Raw genomic sequence first — 22,342 nt, 5'->3', positions numbered from 1 at the left:
CGGGGTGGATGTCAGTCTAAATAAAGACCGCAACTGCGCGTCGTTCGACATCCTCCTATCTGATCATTACATCGTGTTGTACACTGTGTGTGTCTTGTTCAGATGGAAATATTACTCAACGATTGTTATAAGTACCTTGAAGTACCAAGAAACCTTGACCATGCGTATTTGACCAATCAGGTTTGGTTAACTAATAATTCTAATTTAATCTAGAAAAGCTAAAAATACTTCTAGTTGCCCAAGGCTGTGGTCAATTAATCAGTTCATACCTGATGTATATCGTCCGACTCAGCTGACGTTTTGTTAACGGTCGCATAAACACCGACCGGTATCGCTGAGGGTGTCGCCGCCCCGCCAGTAGTATTGCGATCATTCAACTCCTCTCTTTGGTCGAAGTGTACCGCTACGAAATTATCATGTGATTGAGATTTTCGATTTTGCCGCATTCTGAAGAACAGGTAAATTTACGTGAAAAGGGCTGATAAGCGGTTGTCCTTTTTCGAATTCATTACCGCATGCATTAAATAAGGGCTTATGGTTACACTACTTTCTAAAAATAATCAATTACACATTGCGGTCATTGATTTCATCATCAAAAATGATTACTCGTAGTTTAAATTACGAGCAGAACCGTAACTGCCGGACCCCAAACTCCCCAATTCGAAGGGGCCCCAAAATTATTTCGTGAATTAACGTAAATTATAAAGTTTTTTTTTTAAATTTATGCTAGGTTTTCAAAAACAAATTCGCGCTGTGCGCGATTTAATGGTGTCAAATATATTGATTATTGGGTACCCTTCCCCAAAGAAAAATACGCATGATTTATAGAGATGAGCGTTTCGGCGTTGGCCGTTGCCGCGCCACGACGCACCGAGACATATGAAGTTTTAGGCCGTGTAACATGCGACTCCGAGAAGTGTGCCCGAACGATCAGCAGCGAGAAAACTTCGATATATGTTCAATTGTCCATAGGCACCTAAATGGCTGGCGCCGAGTGTTTCTGTCCTGGTAATCTGAACCGCACAAGACAGATGCCGTCCCACAGGAAAAATTATTTGAAAGTGCAGAAATACCAATTTGAAATCGTGTGCATCTTTTAGTTTAGTTTCTTTGTCCGTTTGTGTGATTTCAATATCTTTTGACATATAGCTGACAGGAGGTCACGAAATAACATCATGTGTAAGAAAGTCATTATGCCAAAGGGTCCGCCCGAATATGTTTAATTATTATTTACGGGCCATACATTTTCCAAAACACCTCACTCCATTCTATCAGCAAATCTGATTACGTCAGCTAAGGGAGAATAGAAATTGATAGCAATATATATGCAATTCCCGATCATAATGACCCATTCAATCATGAATTAGAGAAATGTTTCTCGCTTCGCGTGGCTAGGCGACAGATCAGGATACCTAAAGAATACAAATCTCGCTGATAACTGGTGATAAAAAGTATAGGCTGATTGGAGGTGGTTTGGTTTGTAAGCCTATGGGGGCCAAGATCAACGTTTTGGGGAACCTGGCGAATTGCTGTTTCGGTCCTGATTGCGAGTCATAGTGGGCTATGGTATGATGGGGGGAATTCAGGACAATCAATCTATCGAATCGTATTCAAAGATGGGGTTAGACTTAACTGACCATAGTCCATAATTGACGATGCACATTCTCTGCTAAATTCACACCACAGCTGTATTGGTTGAGTCGCAAGTACGAAGTAGGGACTTCATATAAAAACCATATATGGAAACATTGTGCGTTATCTAAAAATTCTACTTACACTCTATATTCCTAACTCGTGTTCCTTCAAAAGCATGAACACGAGGAGTGAACCAATTCTGTAATGCTATCGAAGCATTTAGGTAGATGTCGATTTGTATGATGATTTAATATCCATCTCATATTCACTGGTTTGGTGATTAAATGGATTGATTAAGATAAAATATAGTAAGATCTTGAGTATCATGACAGGCGTCAAACAAATACTCACTTATATATTGAAATGATTAGGCATATAATCGATATCACCAGCAGTATAGCCAAGACGATTGTTGACGTGTTGCTGGCTTGTGAACAATCCTTTGTAGCATCTACTTGGCCTCTCTTATTCTCGTCCGTGGTGAACGTATCTATGGTGGTTATATGTCAGAGCAATTTAATATTTAGATACTGAAATATAGAATTGGGACGCAACAATGCTGTCTGTCGAAACGAGAGAGTAGCTCAAGAGAAAAGGAGCCAGATAGCATTGTTGCGTCCCAATGCCAATCTCCATAACAATGAAAAATTCGAGGCTGATTGTGGGGGTTTCAGGACCGCGAGCGGAATAAAATTTATATTTTCGTAATCAGTGCAGAGTCAACTTTCGATTGATATCCGCTTTACCAAATTTAATGCTCGGCAAGCCGGTCAAAAATGACCGTCAAATTGCCTGTAATCAAATGGAAATTGTGACGTGAATCAATTTCACTGAGCCGTGAGATTTGCTTATGTCGACACCATATAGGACACTATGGTGTTACTCTCTAAGCCAGGGGTGGGCAATTATTTTTCTCAGTGGGCCAAATGAGAAGCAGAAAATATGTTGGCGGGCGAGTCAGAAATTTTAGCTGTATTCTCTAGCGTATTGATTTTGATTCTAAATTGAAAGCAGAGAATCACACTAAATAGTGCTCAGTGGATGTGTTGATATTGGGGAATGAGAAAGTGACAGTTAATTACCAAAATTAAATATTTGTTAGTCGTCATATTTTGAAACAATGGTAAACATGATACATTTTGAACTCTCTTTAAAGCCCCATCCCCGTTTTACTCTCAATACATTAAAATGTATGTGGGATGGCCGAAAATGCACGTCGTCAATCCCCCTCAAACTTTGGACTTGCCCTCCCCCCCATAGAGTTATAAACCAAACACCTGGGGGCATCGTCCCAGATCCAACCCCATCGTGATGCACGTTTTTAACACTACTTCTGAGCGAGATTTTTTGTATACACTAATTGGCAACGTTATATTCCCTAATCGCGCGAAGCGCGGAATTTTTGTTATGATTCACTACTTTTTCAAGTTGCTTGTTGCTGCATACGCTGCATTGTTGCTATGGCTGAATTTCCATCCATGTTATTTATAAATTTGCATTATTGCGTCACAATTCGCCATTTGGTTTTTTAATCCATCTCTGTTCTGTATCCTTTATCGTGCCGGTTGCTCTTGATAAGAGGCACGCGAAAAGTTCTTTGAGTCAATAAATATGAATTTACTGTTGAAAAACTTTGGGCGCCCATCGAGCTCTCCCCCCAATCGGGGGCGGGGGGAGGGGGGTTAGAGTGCGGCAGTTATACGGTCCTGCGGATACTATATAGCTTATTGTCTTGGTAGCTGGTTTCCGAAAAGCGTGCAGCTTGCCGGATGGGCCTTGCTGTTGAGCCAAGCTTGCAGTTATTCCGAAATTCGCCGCCCTTGATCCGGTGTATGTCTTCGTGTTTTTGTCATAGAACCAACTTAAATTATACTCCTCAAATGCGGCGACGTGCTCGGTACTCACTACTGAAAAGGCGGGTATACTAAAAAACAAATATTTAGTCCTCCGAACCATCTTTGAACTTCAACTTTCGGCTTTCTTTTTTTTGGAAATCCTTTATGGGTGATGATATACTCATAGATATCACGGTCGCTGATTGACTTGTTTTACAAATTAGGGATTTGGAAAAGCATCACATAACAATTTGAAACACAGACCGCATAATGTGTAATGTGCCAATGACAGCAAATAAGAGTTAGTGACTTCTTATGACTTTAATTGTAACGGCATAATTTGCTACATTAACTTTATTTTGAATCTGGATTAGGATTATGAGGTACGTATAGGATGCGTAATCACTGTATGTTAATGAGCAAGGTTCAGTTATACATCCTATGGTTTTAGTCCACGTAGCAACATGAAAAAGTAGGTTTATATTTTCAATTCCAAGCAACCTTTCGCGGGCCGCACAAAATAGCTCCGCGGGCCGCATTTGGCATTATGCCTAATTATCGAATCAGAATCATATCGTAATTATATCGGAATGCGTTAGAAACCGCTTACATGCTGACCACATCATTGTACGCCGGGCGTGGACACCTGGTCTCTTACCTTTTGTATATTGAGCGCTACAGTTCACGAACTGGTACCGGATATCTACACTGAGGGTTCCATTTTCCCAACTGCTCAATAAATATCCGGATGTGTTTATATACAAAATCACCCGTCGATCGCGAACGTCCTGCAGGTAGACCGATGCCGGGCAGAAAGACGATATTGTTTGGCTCGACATTTCACAACTGCCGTTGAAGGTCCAAAACAGGCACGTTGGGTGGGAATGTTGAGATCTGTACAGAAATCGTCCAAGACCTAGGCGAGAGAAGATATGAGGAAACTAGAAATTGCCGAGTTAATGTAACAGTTCCATTGCGGTCACTTTCGCTCAATTACAACGACTACTTCACCACGGGGTCAAAAGCGCACAAGTACAACACAAGCGCGTCCTCGGAGATCAACTACCATTATGATCAGGTCGGAAATCGGAATACAAGAAAACGCATTGCTCCATCAAGTATGCCGGACCGCAATTGTAGGACAGCATCTCGCCTGCTATCCGACAGTCGTCGAGCATGTCCACATTGAAGTCGAAATATAAGCAATTTCCACTAAATGGATACTAGTTAGCCTAGAAGATGACCAGGCCACGACCTAACATATCGATCTCGCCTTCCGCCAGATGTCACCTCATTTTGTCGCTTGCCTTTTATATTCTCTGCTTTACTTTTCATTCAGTGTGCGTGCCTCTTCTTTACATCTCCTAGGCCCAAGTGTGTGTATGATTTCAAAGACTACTCCAAGTCGTTTTGACACGTACCTTCCTATCATTTCATTGTAACGCAGTTTTGTGGTGTTTTGAAATGATGAACATATTAATAAACTGATACTGAGAGCGTGTAATGGTGTCTGATATGTAATATCGATGAATCCGATGCATCTACGTTGGATGGAATCACTTCTGCAAGCTTTGAGATTGAACTGTCTCGAAGTTTACGCCTCAAAAAGTAAACTAAGTGCAGCCGAATATGTTGATTAGCCTAACCATGAAATTTGGGGAGCTTATTACTACATACGCCTAATCGCGGCCTCACTTCATGATCTATTCTATATTATGCCTAAAAAGCTATCTGATGACTAACAAGAAGTCATCACTTTAAGATATAAGCCGAAAATGATTACATATCTAGTTTCACAGTCTTTAGTTGTAGTTTAAGCAGTGCCCTAAAACCACCTAAACCTAGTCAGTCATGCACCCTGAATGGGTTAATAAACCACAGCTTAAGGATCCTTGGTATCGGATCTTTCATAAATGCAAGGCTTCATCTGGGAGAGAGTCAACATATATTTCGGTCAGAACGCAACAGCGTGATACCAAATTGCTTAATTCCAAATGATTTTCTAAATATTGGAGATAGATGTGGCATTTCAGAAGGATGGGGTTTCCATTTCCAACTCAACCTCCCCTGCGTACACGCCACTGCGAAACGACGTACCAACGCAACGCAACAGTTCCAATTAGACTACTGACCGCGCTGAATTGCCTGCAACAAATGATGACCAAGATAGCGTATCGTAGGCTTACCATATTTTGGAAATCAAAAAAGAGGACACTTTTTCAGAAATTTGCAACTTGCAAAACCGCAGTGAAATTCTCAAAAACCGGTTAAGTTTCCCCACTTTGTGATCGGTTGACTAAAAAAAAAAAAAAAAAAAAAGGTCATATTTTCGCTCAGAGCTAAAATCACCGTTTTTCACTCCGAAATACCCGTCGGAGCTTCACTTCTGTGCTAATATGCGGCATATCACTAGCTCTAAATCAGCTCTAAATCTCAAAAAAGAGGACAAAATCTCAAAAAAGAGGACAAATCCTCTTAAAAGAGGACGTATAGTAAGCCTAGTGTATCATCATTAGGGCGATTCGTTTTGACATGTCAAAAAAGTCATAATTTTGTTGACCCCTGCATTACGTTTGTAGCCTATCGTAGATTTTGCACTGTCGGTGAACTTTTCATTTGATATTTTACAGCTTATAGCCTACCGTTGTGGACGCTTCATTGTCTGCTCATTCCAAATCATAAACGGTCAACCGAAACAAATAGGTTGACATGGTGTTATGGTCAACGTACCGCAATATCCTAACTGAAGCAAGACTGCTTGGACATTGCCTGGTTCTTATATCAAGTAGCGCATGATGAAAAATTGTGATGTAGAAAACATTGTCAGAATGAAGCAGCACGGTGTGTCACCAGCAGTGTACGCACAACTTCAGTGTTGTCAGCCCACAACTTTTTCTGTTGAACCTTCTTTCTCCGTTCATGACAAGCTACTTAGAATATAGGAAAGTAGCCTATCTTTCATTTTATTACAACAAATTTTTATTATTTCCACCATAATACGTGATGTAACTACTGGAATTCTTCATAGGGCTAGATTCAGGTAAAATAACATTTTTTCATGTAAAAATTGTCAGTTTTCAAGTCAAAAACGTTTTTTCATGCCAAACTACTTCGCAGGGACAGACAGTTCCAACCAGAAATGGAGATAAGTGGTTCAATTTTAACACTGTGTGAAAACATCTTATTTGCATACGTGGTGTCAAAATTTGGTCAAAATTAAGTGTTTTTAGGTCAAAAAATGTCAAAATTCAAATTTATTTAGATCAAAATATTCCGTTTTTGGGTAAAACAAAATCGCCCAAATCATTGCAAAATATGTATGAGTTATAAGTGTCTGTCTTGAGCTCCGCGAAACCCCTGCGACTGTCTCCTGGTAGGAGCCTTGTTCCGCGGAACGCCGGTTAAAGAACCACTGAACTAGGGGATGCACGCTTGGAAATAGTCGGCGTAAGACATGGAATCTCTAGTAATTTCCAAATTGATGCGACTTTCAAATAAATTTTACTCATTACCGGATTAAGACTTGGATATTGGCGTGTCTCGAAAAAATAAGGAACTTACAGAATACGAAATTTCGCGTTTATATCAGGAACAAGGGTTGGATTTGAAAATTTCGTCGCGGCGGAATCAAAGTTCATTTTCATTTTTCATATTTTGAGATCCTTTTGGTGGGTGTTAAACTGATAGAATTCATATTTTTGTGAAATTTTCATATTTTTCGGCCATGTTTATGTTTTTCACATTGTTTGAAAGTTAACCATGGCCAAGATATGGCCGAAAGAAAATAAAAACTTGATAAAGAGTTTATTTTCTCTGAATGTTTAAAATGGACATGAGCTACTTTGATTCCACAGCGACAATTTAAATCCAATTTTTCTGGCGTTGCCATACCTCACCGAGATTATTACCTTCAAAGTAGAAAGAGACGTCTGGGTATTCTTTAAAATCGACACTTTTCACTTGGATAAAAAGTCCTTGCTTCGGGCTTTCGATCGGTGGTTCGAAGATCCAACAAGCCAACTCATTCCCTCGGGGTCCATTAATTGCTCCCTCTGTCGTATTCACGCGCTCGTGGAAGTTACAACTGCCAATATTGTCAGAGAGTCCACCTTGTCGTTAAAGTTGAGAACGATTGTGAATACAAGATGCAGATTCAGATGATGAAACTTTTTTATTATTTCAAAACACTCCAAGATTGGGATACAATGGTAAAATAGGACGGAGTCGAAACGACGTGGAAAAGTCAATGAACCAAACATCACGCTTTAGGTAGGGTTGCATTTAAGACAAAAATAAATTCAAAACAAACATATTTATAACAGGGCCCTTGTTTATAGAATGTTTTTTATTTTATGTTTTGTTTGTTAGCCATGACGTCAAGAATCTTCAACTATGACGTCACCATGGATTGAAATTGTTTTATGGCCTCTTAACAACAACAGAAAATACAGAGTCAATATGGCTCCTTCGACGAAAAAGATTTTCCTTGAATACCCTCTTAAACCGACAAAAAATATTTGAGCAGGACTACACATTTATCTAATATTTTTACGGTCAGCGGTCATCATCATAGCACCCATTCCGTTCTACGGATATGTATCTACGTACTATATAACCGTTGAACTTGCGACAATTTGTAGGGTTTGAACCATTCCATATGGTAGCCTATATCTACTACATCTGGCGCAAGTCATCCGAAGGCTCAGTCCGCCCGTTTTTTCGGAAGTATTTACGCAATTATGAAATGATTATACAACTTTTTAAAAAATACATCATTTTTAAAATGTCATTTATTTAAAACATTGTTTAAAACACGTTTTAAGCAAAGTGCTTTAAAGCGCTACTTGTTTTAAATACAACCTTAGTGGATGCTTGATCGATTTAGAGTCTGCTGTGTAGGTAACACGTATGGGTATTGTAACATGGCATTTGTTTTACGTGCATCCTACCTGTCGCTAACATAAGAACTGCTAAAGCGTGTACGGTCATTTGTCGAGCAGGACGGATGCATTCAAATCTTTCCATGCAGATTTAGGAGCAGAATTAAATGAGAATAGGACTCCACCATGAACTGTAAAGAGAAACGCGATTAGTAACATCGCAAACTTCTACTCAATTACGGGTTGAGGTATCAATTTAGGACCAACGTCAAAATAACTTCGAGAGAAGATAATGATGCTCTGAAAACTATACAAGTTAATCGTTTCAAAACGTAGATTTTGCTCGATGGTTCACATGCTTTTAGCAGTCAGTCGGATGTTACCACTTACGAAGATCCCGGTTGCATCTTCACTGGTAACGCAAAATTACCAACAGAGCTACACAAATTGGTACCTTTTCCGAAAATATATTCATGCTACCTTGACGTAGGGCTGTTTCGAGCAGTTGCAATTGCAATCTCACGCATAAACGTAACGCAAACGTGCCCCAAATTTGCATTTTACTTTACTCAGTCCAAAGTGTGAAATGCACGTAGTTCTGCCCAAAAATCTATAAATTATGAACGGAAATAATCTAAAACATGAGTCTAAGTACAGTGCAAGTAGGCAAAAACTACGCGAGTGCTTGGAAAACTTAAAGGTGCTTCGCTACTGACCACCTCTGAAGGCCTGCTTCTCAACCTCGCCAAGTCAAACATGAATTGAATATTAAATTCATATTGATAATAACCCGAATATTTTCGGCTGACACTCGTCAGGGGTAATCGTCAGCACATAATAGGGAATTCATGCCAGTGAAGTCCTATTTGGTGATCGGAATTTTGATATAAAAAGTCCCTTTCAATTCTCTACTAGTTGTTGCGGGTAACCCCTAACGAGTGTCAGTCGAAAATATTCGAGTTTATTTCAATATGGATATATTATTCAATTGTTTATTGAAGCTCTGTATCTCCAAGTTCTTCAAATATTCATCTGACATTCATCGCTACATAGACGCAGTCGGTTGAATGCACGTCGATGAGCCGTCTTCGGTATACTGTTTCTCATTCGCTGGGTGTCACGATGAGTAGTGAGTACGCGTAGTCAACTTCCTGAAAACATACGCTTTCTATACTTTCCGATACTCACGAGTTGTCTGATCCGTTTTCACAATCGACAAAACGCGTGTGATGACGAGACCGTAGATGACCAGATCAAAGCACGGGACTCGAAGCTCGCAAACACATCAGACAAACGATTAGCAAATATTGCAATGATAATATATATTATGCAATTGAATTATATATTCATATTGAACATTTTCGGTTAACGCTCCTCAAGGGTAATCGACAGCAATCAGATCACGAATCATGAAATATAATATCGGCCTGGTCTGAAATGACAAATGTAGTCGACGCACCATATATACCAAAATAACAGCATCAAATATACACCAGCATAGCCTTAATCTAGTCTTGTAGGTCTAAAATCTTGATCATCTAAGGCGCGTGATTGAAATATGATGACTGTCTGTTCCGTATCTGCCTTCAGTACTTGGTAATTCGGTGTTTAGTGTAAAAATGCCATTATACGCGAACACCAAAACGAAATGAAAGCAGAAATATACTTTACAGATATTATCATATTCGAACATCTCACTGTGGTAACTGTAGATGAGATCCATTTCGTTTGAATGCGTGAAAGCTTTTCGCTAACAGGGCGTGCTGAGGTGTGGATAGTGGGACTTGTGCTAGTGGAGTAGGTCATCGGATTTTCAGGAGTGACTTCATCTTCTGAAAAATTTAATAGCCTACATCAGGGGTTGTTATTTCAATTAAAAACTGGTTTATACAGTAACTGGTAGTTGGTATGATGGAATGGTATAAAAGCAACATTTAATTAACATGACAGTACATTAATTATAGTTCTGTTATTACTTATTCAGTATATGCGACGATGGAGATTTGTTGCTCTGATAGTGTCGTGATGTCTGGTTTGGTGGATAGATCTGGCAAAGTCTTCAAAGCCGAGCAACCCATGCCATAAGCCAGTGGTCGGGAACCTTTTTCGACCAAAGAGCCATATTGACCCAATATTTGCAATTGCAACTTCAAGAGAGCCTTAAATGTCAACCAACTGTTACGTCACAATTGAGAATTCGTGACGTATTGGTACCACTAGTAGGCTATACATGACATTCGTAGTGTGCACCATATTTCCTCTGCTCACATGTGTAGGTGAAACCAAACATGATTACTACAGCAGTACACACCTCGAAACTTTCAATGTATTGGTATCTTCTATCGATGTTTATGAATGACTAGATTATGAACATTTCAACTTCCAAAATCAAGGAATTTTCCAATTTGTCATTCGAAAATATAGCGCGATAGAAGAGGTAAGGCACAGGTAGGGCGCAGATGGGTCAAGCCGTACCTGTGATAGCGGTATTCGTCGTAAGTAGCTCACAATTTACAATCATTCATATCGATCGAATGTCGGCCTAATTGGCTCACTGATTCCGAATATTTGATTATTGATCGACCTATTTAGTATTCGGCTAACAAAACGTTGCGCTACACACCTATATTTTAACGGCGGTATTAGAAAGCTACGTACAAATCAAGAACATAGTTATGTCGCTGTTTTTAATTTGAATTTATAATGGTGAATGTCACGTCCAAGTCAGTTAATTTCTCGGCGTAGATGAGGAAGAAAATGGGTATTTGAAAACTACATTGCCATACAAGCGTCGTCATGTCTGCTTGTCTCTTTGATCAATCAAGGTATCGTGCAATCCAAGATTTCGAGGCGCGCGATGTCGGTTACATCGAATTTGTGAGTGATGTAAGTCGCCGACGCGACAGAAACATAAATTTGAAGATTTTGAAAAGGGGGATACGAGCCCCGAACCCAGGATGCTCACTCTCTTGAGCTTGACCACTCAAGGATATATTTATGCCGTCACGAGAATAATTATCTGGCCGCTATGATAATACACTAACAAGTAGCTGCAACAGTGATAAATTAATTGCAAAATTAAAATTTGTTAAAGAGCAATATCTTATGCTCAAAAGAGCCGTATATGGCTCGCGAGCCATAGGTTCCCGACCACTGCCATAAGCAATTATCAGAATAGATAATAAAAATAGAAAGAGCCTGCCGAATCTCATATTAAAGAGAGAGAAATATTTAATTGTCCACATTACAAGTCAACATCACACACATCTAAAATGCAACACTTTGAAATGCGACATGCAGGGTAGACGAGAGGCTAGATATGATAAAGACTTCAAAGCCGAGCAACCCATGCCATAAGCAATTATCGGAATAGATAAGTAATAAAATTAATTAGGAAATGAAAACTTGCGAACGAAAAGAACAGCAACACACAGAATACCCAAGAAATTGTGCTTCAGAAGTAATGGCATGACAATTACCTTAAGCTTCGATAACTTCCTAGTTAGGCCAGGAACATGTTCAAAGTTTATGTCCCAGAGCTCAATCGGGATGCCGTCTGTTATTGCAGCTTACATTTCAACATATTTCATTTGTTATAGTGAAGTATACTTAGAGACATTAATTTTGTAATAGTTTCTGCCCCCCGCCATGAAAAAGTCTCATGGCAGTTTCATGTCTCTTATTGCAGCTTACATTTCAACATATTACATTTGTTATCGTGAAGTAGACTTGAGACGACAATTTCGTAATTTCCTATGACCAAGGGCTCATGGCCCATGTTGAGAATGAGAACCCCTGCGTCACATGTTGCGCTTTCGAGAACTTCAGATTGTTCGGAAATAACATCTCAAATCAGTGCACAAAACCAGAGCGCTTTTAAAAAAGCTGTTCCAGCTCCTAATAATCACTTGCTTTCCTTTTCTGTCGTCACTATAGAACAGTGGTCGGGAACTTATGGCTCGCGAGCCATATATGGCTCTTTTGGGCATAAGATATGGCTCTTAAACATATTCCAATTTTGTAATGAATTTAGTAATATTGCAGCAACTTATTAGTTAATTCCCATTACGCCCAGAATAATTATTCTCGTGGCAGCCTAAACATGTCTTTTGAGAGGTCAAGACAGTAGGTTATCCAGGGTTGGGGTCTCGTATCCCCCTTTCCTTTCTCGTATCCCTTCAAAATCTCAACATTTCAAATTGCTGTCGCGGCGGCGACTAACATCACTCGCGAATTCGATCCACGAAATTATGGATTGCACGACAACTTCATTGATCAAAGAGTATAGCAGACATGGCGAGGTCGACGCTTGTATTTCAATGCAGTTTTCAAATACACATTGTCTTCCTGATCCACGACGAGAAATGAGATGCCTTGGATGTGACATTCACAATTAGAAATTCAAATAACAAACAACGCCATAGCGATCCATGGTCTTGATTTGTAAGTAGCTTTCTAGGTATACCGCCGTTAAAATGTAGGTGTGTAGCGCAACGTATTGTTCATTCACGAGCTTGTCATATACTCATAAATAGGCCTGGACTGGACATAATGATTTCGAGTGGCACTCAAATCATACTCGAGTGTCAGAGTATTGAAATTATACGCTACTTGCTACCAATAGCCAATTTGTCAACGGAAATTATAGTCTCGATACCATCATTATAAGTCTTGAAACCGCGGCTGGCCCGATTGCAGCATACGAGCAATCGAGCATACATAGTAGGCCTTCACATAGCTACGCATGTTGCTGACCATGTCATAGCCTCCTATTTGTTAAGTCGTGATCAACCCACGTCATTGTCAAGAAGTACTATGAAATAGCCATGTGTGATCGAAATAAAATCCTATTTAATGATATGATGTAGAACTGGCAGTATATTCTTCATGTTACGCAGGTGCGCGATTCTGCCCGGTCCTAACCATAACCCAATACAGGCTACGCTGCAATAGTAGGAAGCATCGAACACACTCAAATGTGTATATTTCAAAACAAGGAACGGTCGCGATAGTAGTCGAAACAGCATCTTTTCGTCGGCATTCAGATATCAGCAGATTCTAGGAAACCTGTGAAATAACGTTATCGATAAGCCATTTGAAAATCGTTCAAACCCGACTTAAATCACTAAAGATCTATTAGACCAGATTTGGATCGGGTATGGATTTGCGATTATAATGAAGCTGGATTTGGACCGGTTTATAAAATTTCTGATACTTTTCAATTTGCAAGACACTTTTAACTATAATTTCAGAAGACTTGCACAAACTACTAATCTAATTACTTCACGGTCAACCAACTACTGGTTTCTGAGTAGTTTCAGTTGCAGATTTTGAAAAGTGAATAGATTTAGTTCTAATTCCAGTTGCGGATCTTCTAAAGTACAGTCGTTTTAGTTCTATTTCTAGTTCTGGTGGCGGATTTGGAAGCGAGTAGTTCTAGCTTTTGTTAGTTGCGGATCTTCAAAAGTAAGGAGTTCTATTTCTAGTTTTAGTCGCAGATTTTGAAAAGTGAATAGTTCTAGATTTTGTTCTAATTGCGAATCGTCAAAAGTAAGTAGTTTTAGCTCTAGTCTCAGATGTTGAAAAGCGAGTAGATATAGACGAGTGCTAACTGCGGACTTTTAAAAAATGGGTAGTTCTAGTCCTGCGCATAGAATCTCCAGTAGATTGCATAAGACTGAATTTCAGTCAATATAAGAATGAGACGAAATTAACTCAGCGGATTCAACTTAGATTTGAATTTGAAAACCGGATCAGCGTTCGGATGTGAAAATATTAAATATCTGCCACTCACCCAAACATTTATCCACTCGGCCCGGACTCGCTCGCATCCAGCGGCTTATCAGCCGCTGCGTCATCGACCGCAATTATGTCACTCGCGGAACTAACGGCGGTCTCAACTGCTGGCGCGTGCTGCATCACGACATCGGCGTGCGATGATTGGGCACTATCGCCTCCCGCGTGACAGTCTGTAGTCTCCTGGCTGACGCTGTCCGGACAAGACGAAGGCTGGTCTCCGGCCGAGTCTTGTACATCGCGTGACATCACCTCGCCCTTACCCTCTTCATCGAGGTGACAATACTTTGGACTTGGAGTAGGCCTACAGCAACGCGAATTTCTTGGAAAGAAAACGCAAAAATCGAGTTGATTGTCGGGCAAATATTACCGCGACTCACAGTGAGCCAGATTTCAAGATTTCACAAGCATACTGAATTTGAGGGTTACCATATTTCCAACCCTTGTTGTAATGACTCGAGTCACAATTTTTTGGTGACTCGATGTAACTAAAGTCCTTTTTTTAAATGCGTAAAATAGTTCGACTCGAGTCAATTTTTGTATTGACCCGTCTATTGTTTACATGACTCGAAGCAAGTCGTATGACCCGAGACTATAGGACGGCCACGACAGACATTTCATTGTAACTTCTACAGAAGAGGAGTCGCCACATTATTGGCAATTCGTCTATCAGTCCTGATACTTGGAAAATGGGAGTCAGAAACTCTTACGACTGAAGAAAAATACGATGTTATGAATGCGAGCCATTCTAAATCACTCGAGCAGAGTTGAAAAAGTGGGTTGAACCGGATTGAACTCAAAACTGAACAGTGAACGCGATGACTTGGACTCGATATCGACCCTCTACTCCCCGACTTGGACTCGGACTTGACTCGGTGGTGAGTCAGATTGACTCGACTTGATTCGAGACTCGACTTGATTCGAGTAAAAACTATAAAAGTTAGATTACAACCCCGTTTTCAACACCCATAAAGAAGAGATGTTTGTCGGCAAGTAAAACAGAAGTATAATTGCCACTTTGAGTCGGATGATGTTTCACATTTCCTTGGTAGTAGCTGCAGGCAAAATTATAAAAACAGACAAATAAGCAACAGATCAAGTTCATTTTTCAGATTCAGCCCACGAATACTTTGCGGTAGGCCTACACTTGACTTTTGACAATGAAGAATGATATCTTTTACGAGTTCGAGAAATTCTATACACAAAATATCTTTGAAATATATACGAACGTCCAGATAATAGGTCTGTTAAATTCGAAATTGCGCCAGAGAACTTGCGACAGATCATCGCATGTACAAAAGCACAGAACGCCGAACACTGTTTGCAATAACAACTATATAAGAAGGTACGACAATTCGTTTGAAATCCTTTTTTAAAACAGCAATTCAGCATGTATGTTGAGTACACCATTATATTTTTGAGAAATAAATACTACGTCTTGCCTATAAGTCTCGGTAAAAGTACAATCTCATATATCATATGCCCTCTTTAAAGAGGGTTTGTCCTCTTTTTCAATAAAAACTAAAACGTCCTCCGAGGACGCCCACATACTCTATTTTTTGCAATCCGTCATCTCTCGTTGTTTTCAGTGTAAGGCGACTATGCAGAGACTACTAAAAAGGTCAACTCGAAGCGGACCCCTAATTTGGGAACCCATTTCATATTCTTTTACTCTACATTCATTATATACACGTGTCTTATTTACATGTCCTAAGTCAGTGGCATGCAACATCTACTTTCGGCGGGCCTGATACGGGAAAATTAGGTACTTGGCGGGCCGGATTCTTGAAACGATACATTAATCGCGTATTCATCCACCTATACAAGGAATAAATCGTATTTAATGTGTAAACTTCAGTTTGAAGCATAGAGACCAATACAGTATGCAATTAATTTACCGACTTAATGTACTTAGATTATAGCTGTTGGAGTCTATCAGATATCTGTGGTCGATCAAAGTTGTGAACAAGTTCTTAGAACTCGGCAAACGTAAAAACCCTTAGCAAAGACAGCGCATTAACATCCGTTAGATTGAAATGCACCAATTAGAAAGCAGCATCGCCTTGTTAATGTTATTAGCTGGTTCGTGTTCGTATCCAAGTTGATGTTATTGTTCATGGTCGAACATGCTCGAAAATGTATGTATACCCGAACGGGCCAATTAGTGTCATGGCCATCTTTCTCACGTTGGCAAACTTGAAATCATTCAGTGACACATTCAATATAAAGAAAACAAAGACCTAATAAATAACCTACGGTCACCATAATGTGATGTAGCCAGCTAATACTGGGGGATTGCGACAGACTAGACCGCAGACCACATCATGTATTACCGGAAACTGTATAAATGCCGCTCAAAATTCCGTCACGTGTCAGGTCCGGTCCGCGGGCCGTATGCTGCCCGGCCCTGTTCTAGGTCAAGGCGGCGCCGTGCGGGTTCGATTGGAGGAGTCAATAAATATCAATGAACGAATGAATGGATAACTCGTAAAGGTTAAGTATAATTGAAACGAGGTCTTTGGATTTGTGTAGTTCTGCGATTATCATCAAAGATACTTAATGACTCACATTACGCCCTGGATGAGGAGTATAATCGATAAAAACACATCCACAGCAATGAGAGCACCTGCATACAAATGCGGGCACTTCGTCTCTCCCACGCTGGGAACTGTCATCGTCGCGTTGTCCGCTGCGGAATTCGATCCTTTGTCCACTTTCGGACACGCATTTAGAGCTGAAATCAAGTAGAAAATGGCAACAGAATCCGCTCCACATCTCTTGGTACGCGCAAGAAATACTATACTGAATGAGGAGATTAAGCAGGTTCTGTATAGCCACCTCGTGAAATTTCACGACAATAGCAAACCGGTTACCATTACCGGTTATACCGCCAATGGGTGACTGCATTTTTTTCCCGATAACTAGAGTTGTTTTAATATGGGCAAAGTTCTGTCGTATGCTATATATAAAAAAGACTGTTTTTCTGCATAATGATGCACGAAGTTTTGTGACTGCAAATCAATACGTTGTGATAGAACCTATTGAGGATAATTTGGATTCTCACCTCTGGACTGGATACGTCCACAATTCTAATACTGCGAATCCGCGCCACCTCTCCACTTACCGGTACAACTAAACAGCAAGGAAGATTCAGGAGTAATATACGAGTATTTGATCCCAAAAAGCGGACGCCAGCTTGTAAACGACTTTGTTGGCGCGCGCAATTCCAAAACTACGGGGCCGTGGAAGCTAATGAAATGCGCGTGGCCGTTACATCTGCTGTTCAACTCTTTGCTGTTGAACAGACAGGTTTTGTTGAATGTCCAGAACCAGCAGCTCGGCTCCTTAGTCTTGGAACCATACCCGTACTCCTCGTAGCCTGAAACAGGAATAGGCGGGCATAGCAGTATAATTGAAAGCTCTATATAAAACCAGACGGCCCAGCAGACTTTCTTATCAGCAACCATTTATAGTTGGTTTTAGTATTAATGGTTAGGTTTTGGGTTGGGTATCCTTAATGGGTTGGGTATCCTTAATATAGAGTTCGGCTATCGTAAATCAGACTTTGGGGTCTGAGTGTGTATTCACATCCGTATACTACCCGTGATATACGGGTGTGAATATAGACCCGCAGTAAAACAAACTAGAACCTAACTCACACTTACACCACGGTATAAAACAGAGGTCTCAAACTCAAATGTGCTCGCGGGCCAATTTCCTAATTTCCGCCGGCCGCAGCATCAATAATACGGGTATTCATTGTATAATTTCCAATTAGGCCTTATTTGACGGGACCTTGCGGACAGGCATTCCACAAACATCATGGAAATGTAATTTACTATTCACTATACACGCCAAATTCTGGTTTTGATATAGTCGTGATAAGTAGCCTATAGGCTGTTGTTACTCTCATTGCCAAAGTCCAATTAAATCCGCCTTAGATTTTGCCTTTGATTATGATTGGAACATATCAATAGCAACTTAAATATAATCATTGAGCCATAGTAATAGCATTGCTTCTTAACCTTTTTAGCGATTGTACCTCTTGTGTCGCCCAGAAGATTTCTCGTAACCCTGTCCATTTCAACACAATTATTGGTGGTACCTATAACGTAAGCTAAGACCGTCTGATATATTACTATTCACCTCGACAGTTTCACAGATTTTTACATCCGTAGGGTTACTAAGTCACCATTCCGAGTCGCAAGTCCATCTCTGATTTTGCCGTTTGGCCCGACTCTACTCGAGTCATTTTTATTTAATCAGCCAGTCAATCCGAAATCGAGTAATTTTACGAGAAGTTCGCACCAAATCACAATTTTCAGTCACGAATCATCAATGGGTCATGTTTTATCATCATGATCTAGAAATGCGACGCAATATCTGATCTCCTACCGCAAGGCAGCTTTTAGAAATGATGTGATGGTGACTTTTGTAGATATTTAAGTGGTTTTTATGGTAGTTTTAGCGTGAACTTAAAGTTCTTGTATCTGAAAAATAGATATGGCACTTGGAATATATTGTTGAATACTTGAAATTACAATATGCCGTCGCGGGACGCACAAAATGATCTCGCGGACCGCGTGTTTGAGATCTCTGGTATAAATCAAACACAACAGTTTGATCCAAATGATGGTTGCGTGTAGGCATGTACGATTTATAACCACGATATCATCCTCACTTGGGTTCTATTTTCATGTACCACCTTTAGGGTGTGGATACACATACACTTTACACGCTCTTTTCGCTGAAGAGTGCAGGACCAGCCAGTCTAGTGTAGTGGACTGTCTCATCTAGCACAACCATCACTAACCAGTAGGGCGATTTTTTTACCTAAAATACGGAAGATTTTGACCTAAAAATCAAAATTTTAAGACAATTTTTGACTTTAAAAAATCTTGGAATGTGACTAATTTTGACCCAACGTATGCAAATTAGGTGTTTCCCACATAATGCTAGAATTGGTACTATTTATCTTCATTTCTGGTTAGAACTGTCTGTCCTTATGAAGTAGTTTGGCATAAAAAAAACTTTTTGCGTGAATTTTTTTTCATTTTAACGAAATCTGGCCCTTATGAAGAATTCCAGTAGTTTGATTACGCATATTGGTAGAAATTGCGTACACTGCTAGTGACAAACCGCGTTGTTTCATTCTGGCAATGGTGTCTACATCACAATTTTTCATCATGCGCTTCTTGATATAAGAACCATGCAATGCCCAGGCAGTCTTGCTTCAGTTGGGATATTGCGGTACGTTACGTCAACCTATTTGTTTCATTCGAATGTTTATGATTCACACTGAGCAGACAATGGGCCGTCTACAACAGTGAACCTATAAAATGTGGAATGATAAGTTCACCTACAGTGCAAAATCTACGATACAAACGAAATGCACGTGTGAGAAAAGTTTCAACTTTGTAAGTAAATTTTTTGACCTAACACTACAATTTTGACCTAATTATACTCTTTCAAAAGTAAATCACCCTATAACGGTGTTCCCATGAGCGTTTCAATTAGTTTAGGATTCGGGTATAGTAGGATCATTGTTGAATTTAGGATTAAAGGTTGGGTTATGGGTTGGACATCGTTTAAATAGGGTTAGGTTATCGAAAAATTCGAGTTTGGGGTCATATAGTTATGTTAGGGGTGGGTATTGCAAGTTCAGAGTAGTGATGTTCAAGGTGAGGTTAGAGTTCGGGTATAGTTACGTTGGGGAATCGTAGGATTCGGGTTGGGGTGACGGTACTAATGAATGCTGCTAAGATATCCTTAACCCGAAACCAAATACAGACACCACACATTTTGAAACTTCATGGGAAAACTGGATTGGTGGCGGCCATGCTGTGTGGATAAGAAAGAAAACTATACAGAGTCTGATCTGATCAAACAAGTGGTTAGTCTGGTCATCGACTGTCACCTTACCTTTGAACGTGAGATTGACGCCTGCTTCCACTCCCAAGTCTAAAATTTCGATGAGAACACCAGAGTATGGTTCATTGTCAGAGAGGAAAATATTCCAACACCCAGTATCATCATACAGACCGGGAACGTCGAGAATACCGTCAGTCACCGGATGACTGCGGATTTCGTCGCATTCCCGCGACCTGACGCCTGCATCAACAACATCCAGTATGGTAACCCTACATACGGATAACAGAAATCCACATACTGCGGACGACTCTTTTAGTTAAGAATTGCTAATGCAATGCAATCAGTCGTTTCTCATTTCACCGCTATATCAACAAACTCTGGATAGAATCGTTTCTTACCTGTCATCGCTACTGCTAAACTAATCAACGTGAACGTGAACATCTCGACAAATGATCAACTGAAAAGCAGTAACCCTGGAAACGAACAAAGCACAACGGTGTTATCTTATCAAACTTTCAGTTCGAAATGGATAAGCTATACGTCGAGAAACTGTTCTGGACGTTGATTCCACATGTTATCAAGCTCGTAAGCTCACTGACATGTTTGCATCCAATACCGATAGACGACCGACTGTAAGGAGTGCTTTCTACTGTGAAACGAGGAGCTCTAATCAGCGCTTCATCACCGCAAATTGGAAAATCGTGCTGAAGAACTCGCGCCAAGCATGTGGATTGTGGATACCGATATGTGCCGAGTGTCTACTTTCACGCATATTTATATATTCTGAAGCTGGGTTCACCAACCATATTTTTAAAAGCAATGGCTACCTCTTGGGTACTTATTAATGCGAAGGGCTACCATCTACTCCCGCCGTTTGCACTCCATGGGTTGAATCTCCTCACTTTGATATTCATAGAACTGGGCTGGTTTTCCTTTCGGTCGGTACCAAGAAAAATAACTCTACCCAGGACTCGAACCAGCGTCTTCGAGTTCTGTTGCGTTGCCGTACTGGGCGCCAATCTCCGCGTCTACAGGTTCGGAAGTAGAAGCTAACAATTAGATTCCGCTCGCTCCTTGGGTGCGAGGAAGCAACACCCTCAATCGGAACTGCGTTAGCATGTTCCTCAGGGTCGACTCACTCGACTGTTCAACTGATATTCACGGGAAACTTTCGATCTTCAAAAGCTATCATTTAAATATTTGCTACTGCCACGCGAGGCAAAGAGGGCGATTCAGCTGTTCCTTACGAGCGACCTGGAGCCCGCTTTGGTGATCCCTACTATAGAATATCCGAGTTTTCGGTGAAGGTACAAGTTGTGTCGGTATCAGTGTTGGGATCAAGTCACTAGGCCTACCTTCGAGTCACGAGTCATCTCGAGTCATTGCACATTTTGACTCGAGTCAAGTCAATCGATTTTCGAAGGTGACTCGAGTCAAGTCAAGTCACTCGTTTTTTGGAGGTGACTCGAGTCAAGACACATTTCCAGTCAAATTGAATTTTCGAAGCATGAGTGATGAAGTCATTATATTTTGCTAGATGTATGAAAGACAGATTAACTGGCCATTTATTTTGAATCAAATAACGAGTATAAAGTTAAATATACGTACAGAATGGCGTTGTATTGCTCACGCACACCTAGAACTGCTAATAGAATATGTGAGTAGCCTAACTAAGGTACATACTGCAGTCTGATATTATCAGCCAAAATAGAGAGGATCGAATACGAAGCCGCGATAAGTTGATACAAATTGATACGATACAATGCACTACCCATTTACACATCTATGAGAATATAAATGCATAAACTATATATTCGTTCGATTCAAATTATACAAGATGGTATGTAAAGGGGGGCTTTGCGCAACGTAAGCACTGAGCCATCCAAGAAACAGAGATCCGTTGCTATTAGACTAATCTACTACTACTACGACAAGGTACGGTGTGATCATTTCGTTTGCGGTCAATGAATTTGTCATGGAACAATGGAGGACCAGTGAAACGTACACAATCAATGCATGACTGGTTGCTCTCACAAGTGACACTTGGCGTATCGCGAACATACATAAGATACGGCGATTTATTTGACACTGTTTACTTGATATTTTGACTCGTAAACCGAGTCACGAGTCGATCCACATTTTTGAAGCGTCAAGTCAAGTTATTCTTGCAAATTGACTCGAGTCATCCCAACACTGGTCGGTATCAGCTCAGAAATCTGCCATCGGTTAGTTCAAATATTTGTGATCAACACACTCTGCATTTGGTTCCATCTTTCTTTCGAGCGAAGTCTATAATATAACGAGCAAAGAAACCGGAAATGCATT

The 22,342-nt window shown here is 40.3% G+C and overlaps 2 protein-coding genes and 1 long non-coding RNA gene across 4 annotated transcripts in view; all 3 read right to left on the bottom strand.

Annotated features, from left to right (window-relative positions):
• LOC145444422 (uncharacterized) overlaps window positions 1–22,342 on the bottom strand; it is a 153,812-nt gene that overhangs the window by 61,546 nt on the left and 69,924 nt on the right. The gene's annotated exons all lie outside the window — the stretch shown is intronic.
• On the bottom strand, window positions 124–9,243 carry LOC145445293 (uncharacterized). Of its 2 annotated transcripts, XM_080323473.1 has the most exons (5): window positions 8,420–9,243; window positions 7,379–7,579; window positions 4,129–4,386; window positions 1,987–2,125; window positions 124–447 (listed from the first exon to the last, which is right to left on the bottom strand). In XM_080323473.1, exons 1-5 carry the CDS (start codon window positions 8,493–8,495, stop codon window positions 264–266), a joined length of 858 nt encoding a protein of 285 aa, XP_080179599.1. In that variant the 5' UTR covers window positions 8,496–9,243; the 3' UTR covers window positions 124–263. The 2 variants fall into 2 exon arrangements, with proteins under 2 accessions (XP_080179599.1, XP_080179600.1); XM_080323474.1 differs by lacking the exon at window positions 1,987–2,125 and having other exon boundaries at window positions 280–447; window positions 8,420–9,236.
• On the bottom strand, window positions 13,315–20,572 carry LOC145444407 (uncharacterized). Its single transcript, XM_080322397.1, has 6 exons — window positions 20,416–20,572; window positions 20,069–20,257; window positions 17,271–17,525; window positions 16,715–16,880; window positions 14,145–14,468; window positions 13,315–13,417 (listed from the first exon to the last, which is right to left on the bottom strand). Exons 1-5 carry the CDS (start codon window positions 20,456–20,458, stop codon window positions 14,153–14,155), a joined length of 969 nt encoding a protein of 322 aa, XP_080178523.1. The 5' UTR covers window positions 20,459–20,572; the 3' UTR covers window positions 13,315–13,417; window positions 14,145–14,152.

The sequence above is a fragment of the Botryllus schlosseri genome, chromosome 8 (genome assembly GCF_051294905.1).
Source record: "Botryllus schlosseri isolate E-star chromosome 8, Bs_hap1, whole genome shotgun sequence".
Classification (NCBI taxonomy): domain Eukaryota; kingdom Metazoa; phylum Chordata; class Ascidiacea; order Stolidobranchia; family Styelidae; genus Botryllus; species Botryllus schlosseri.
Note: the sequence above shows the minus strand (reverse complement) of the source record. Positions and strands in the feature narration are given on the sequence as shown.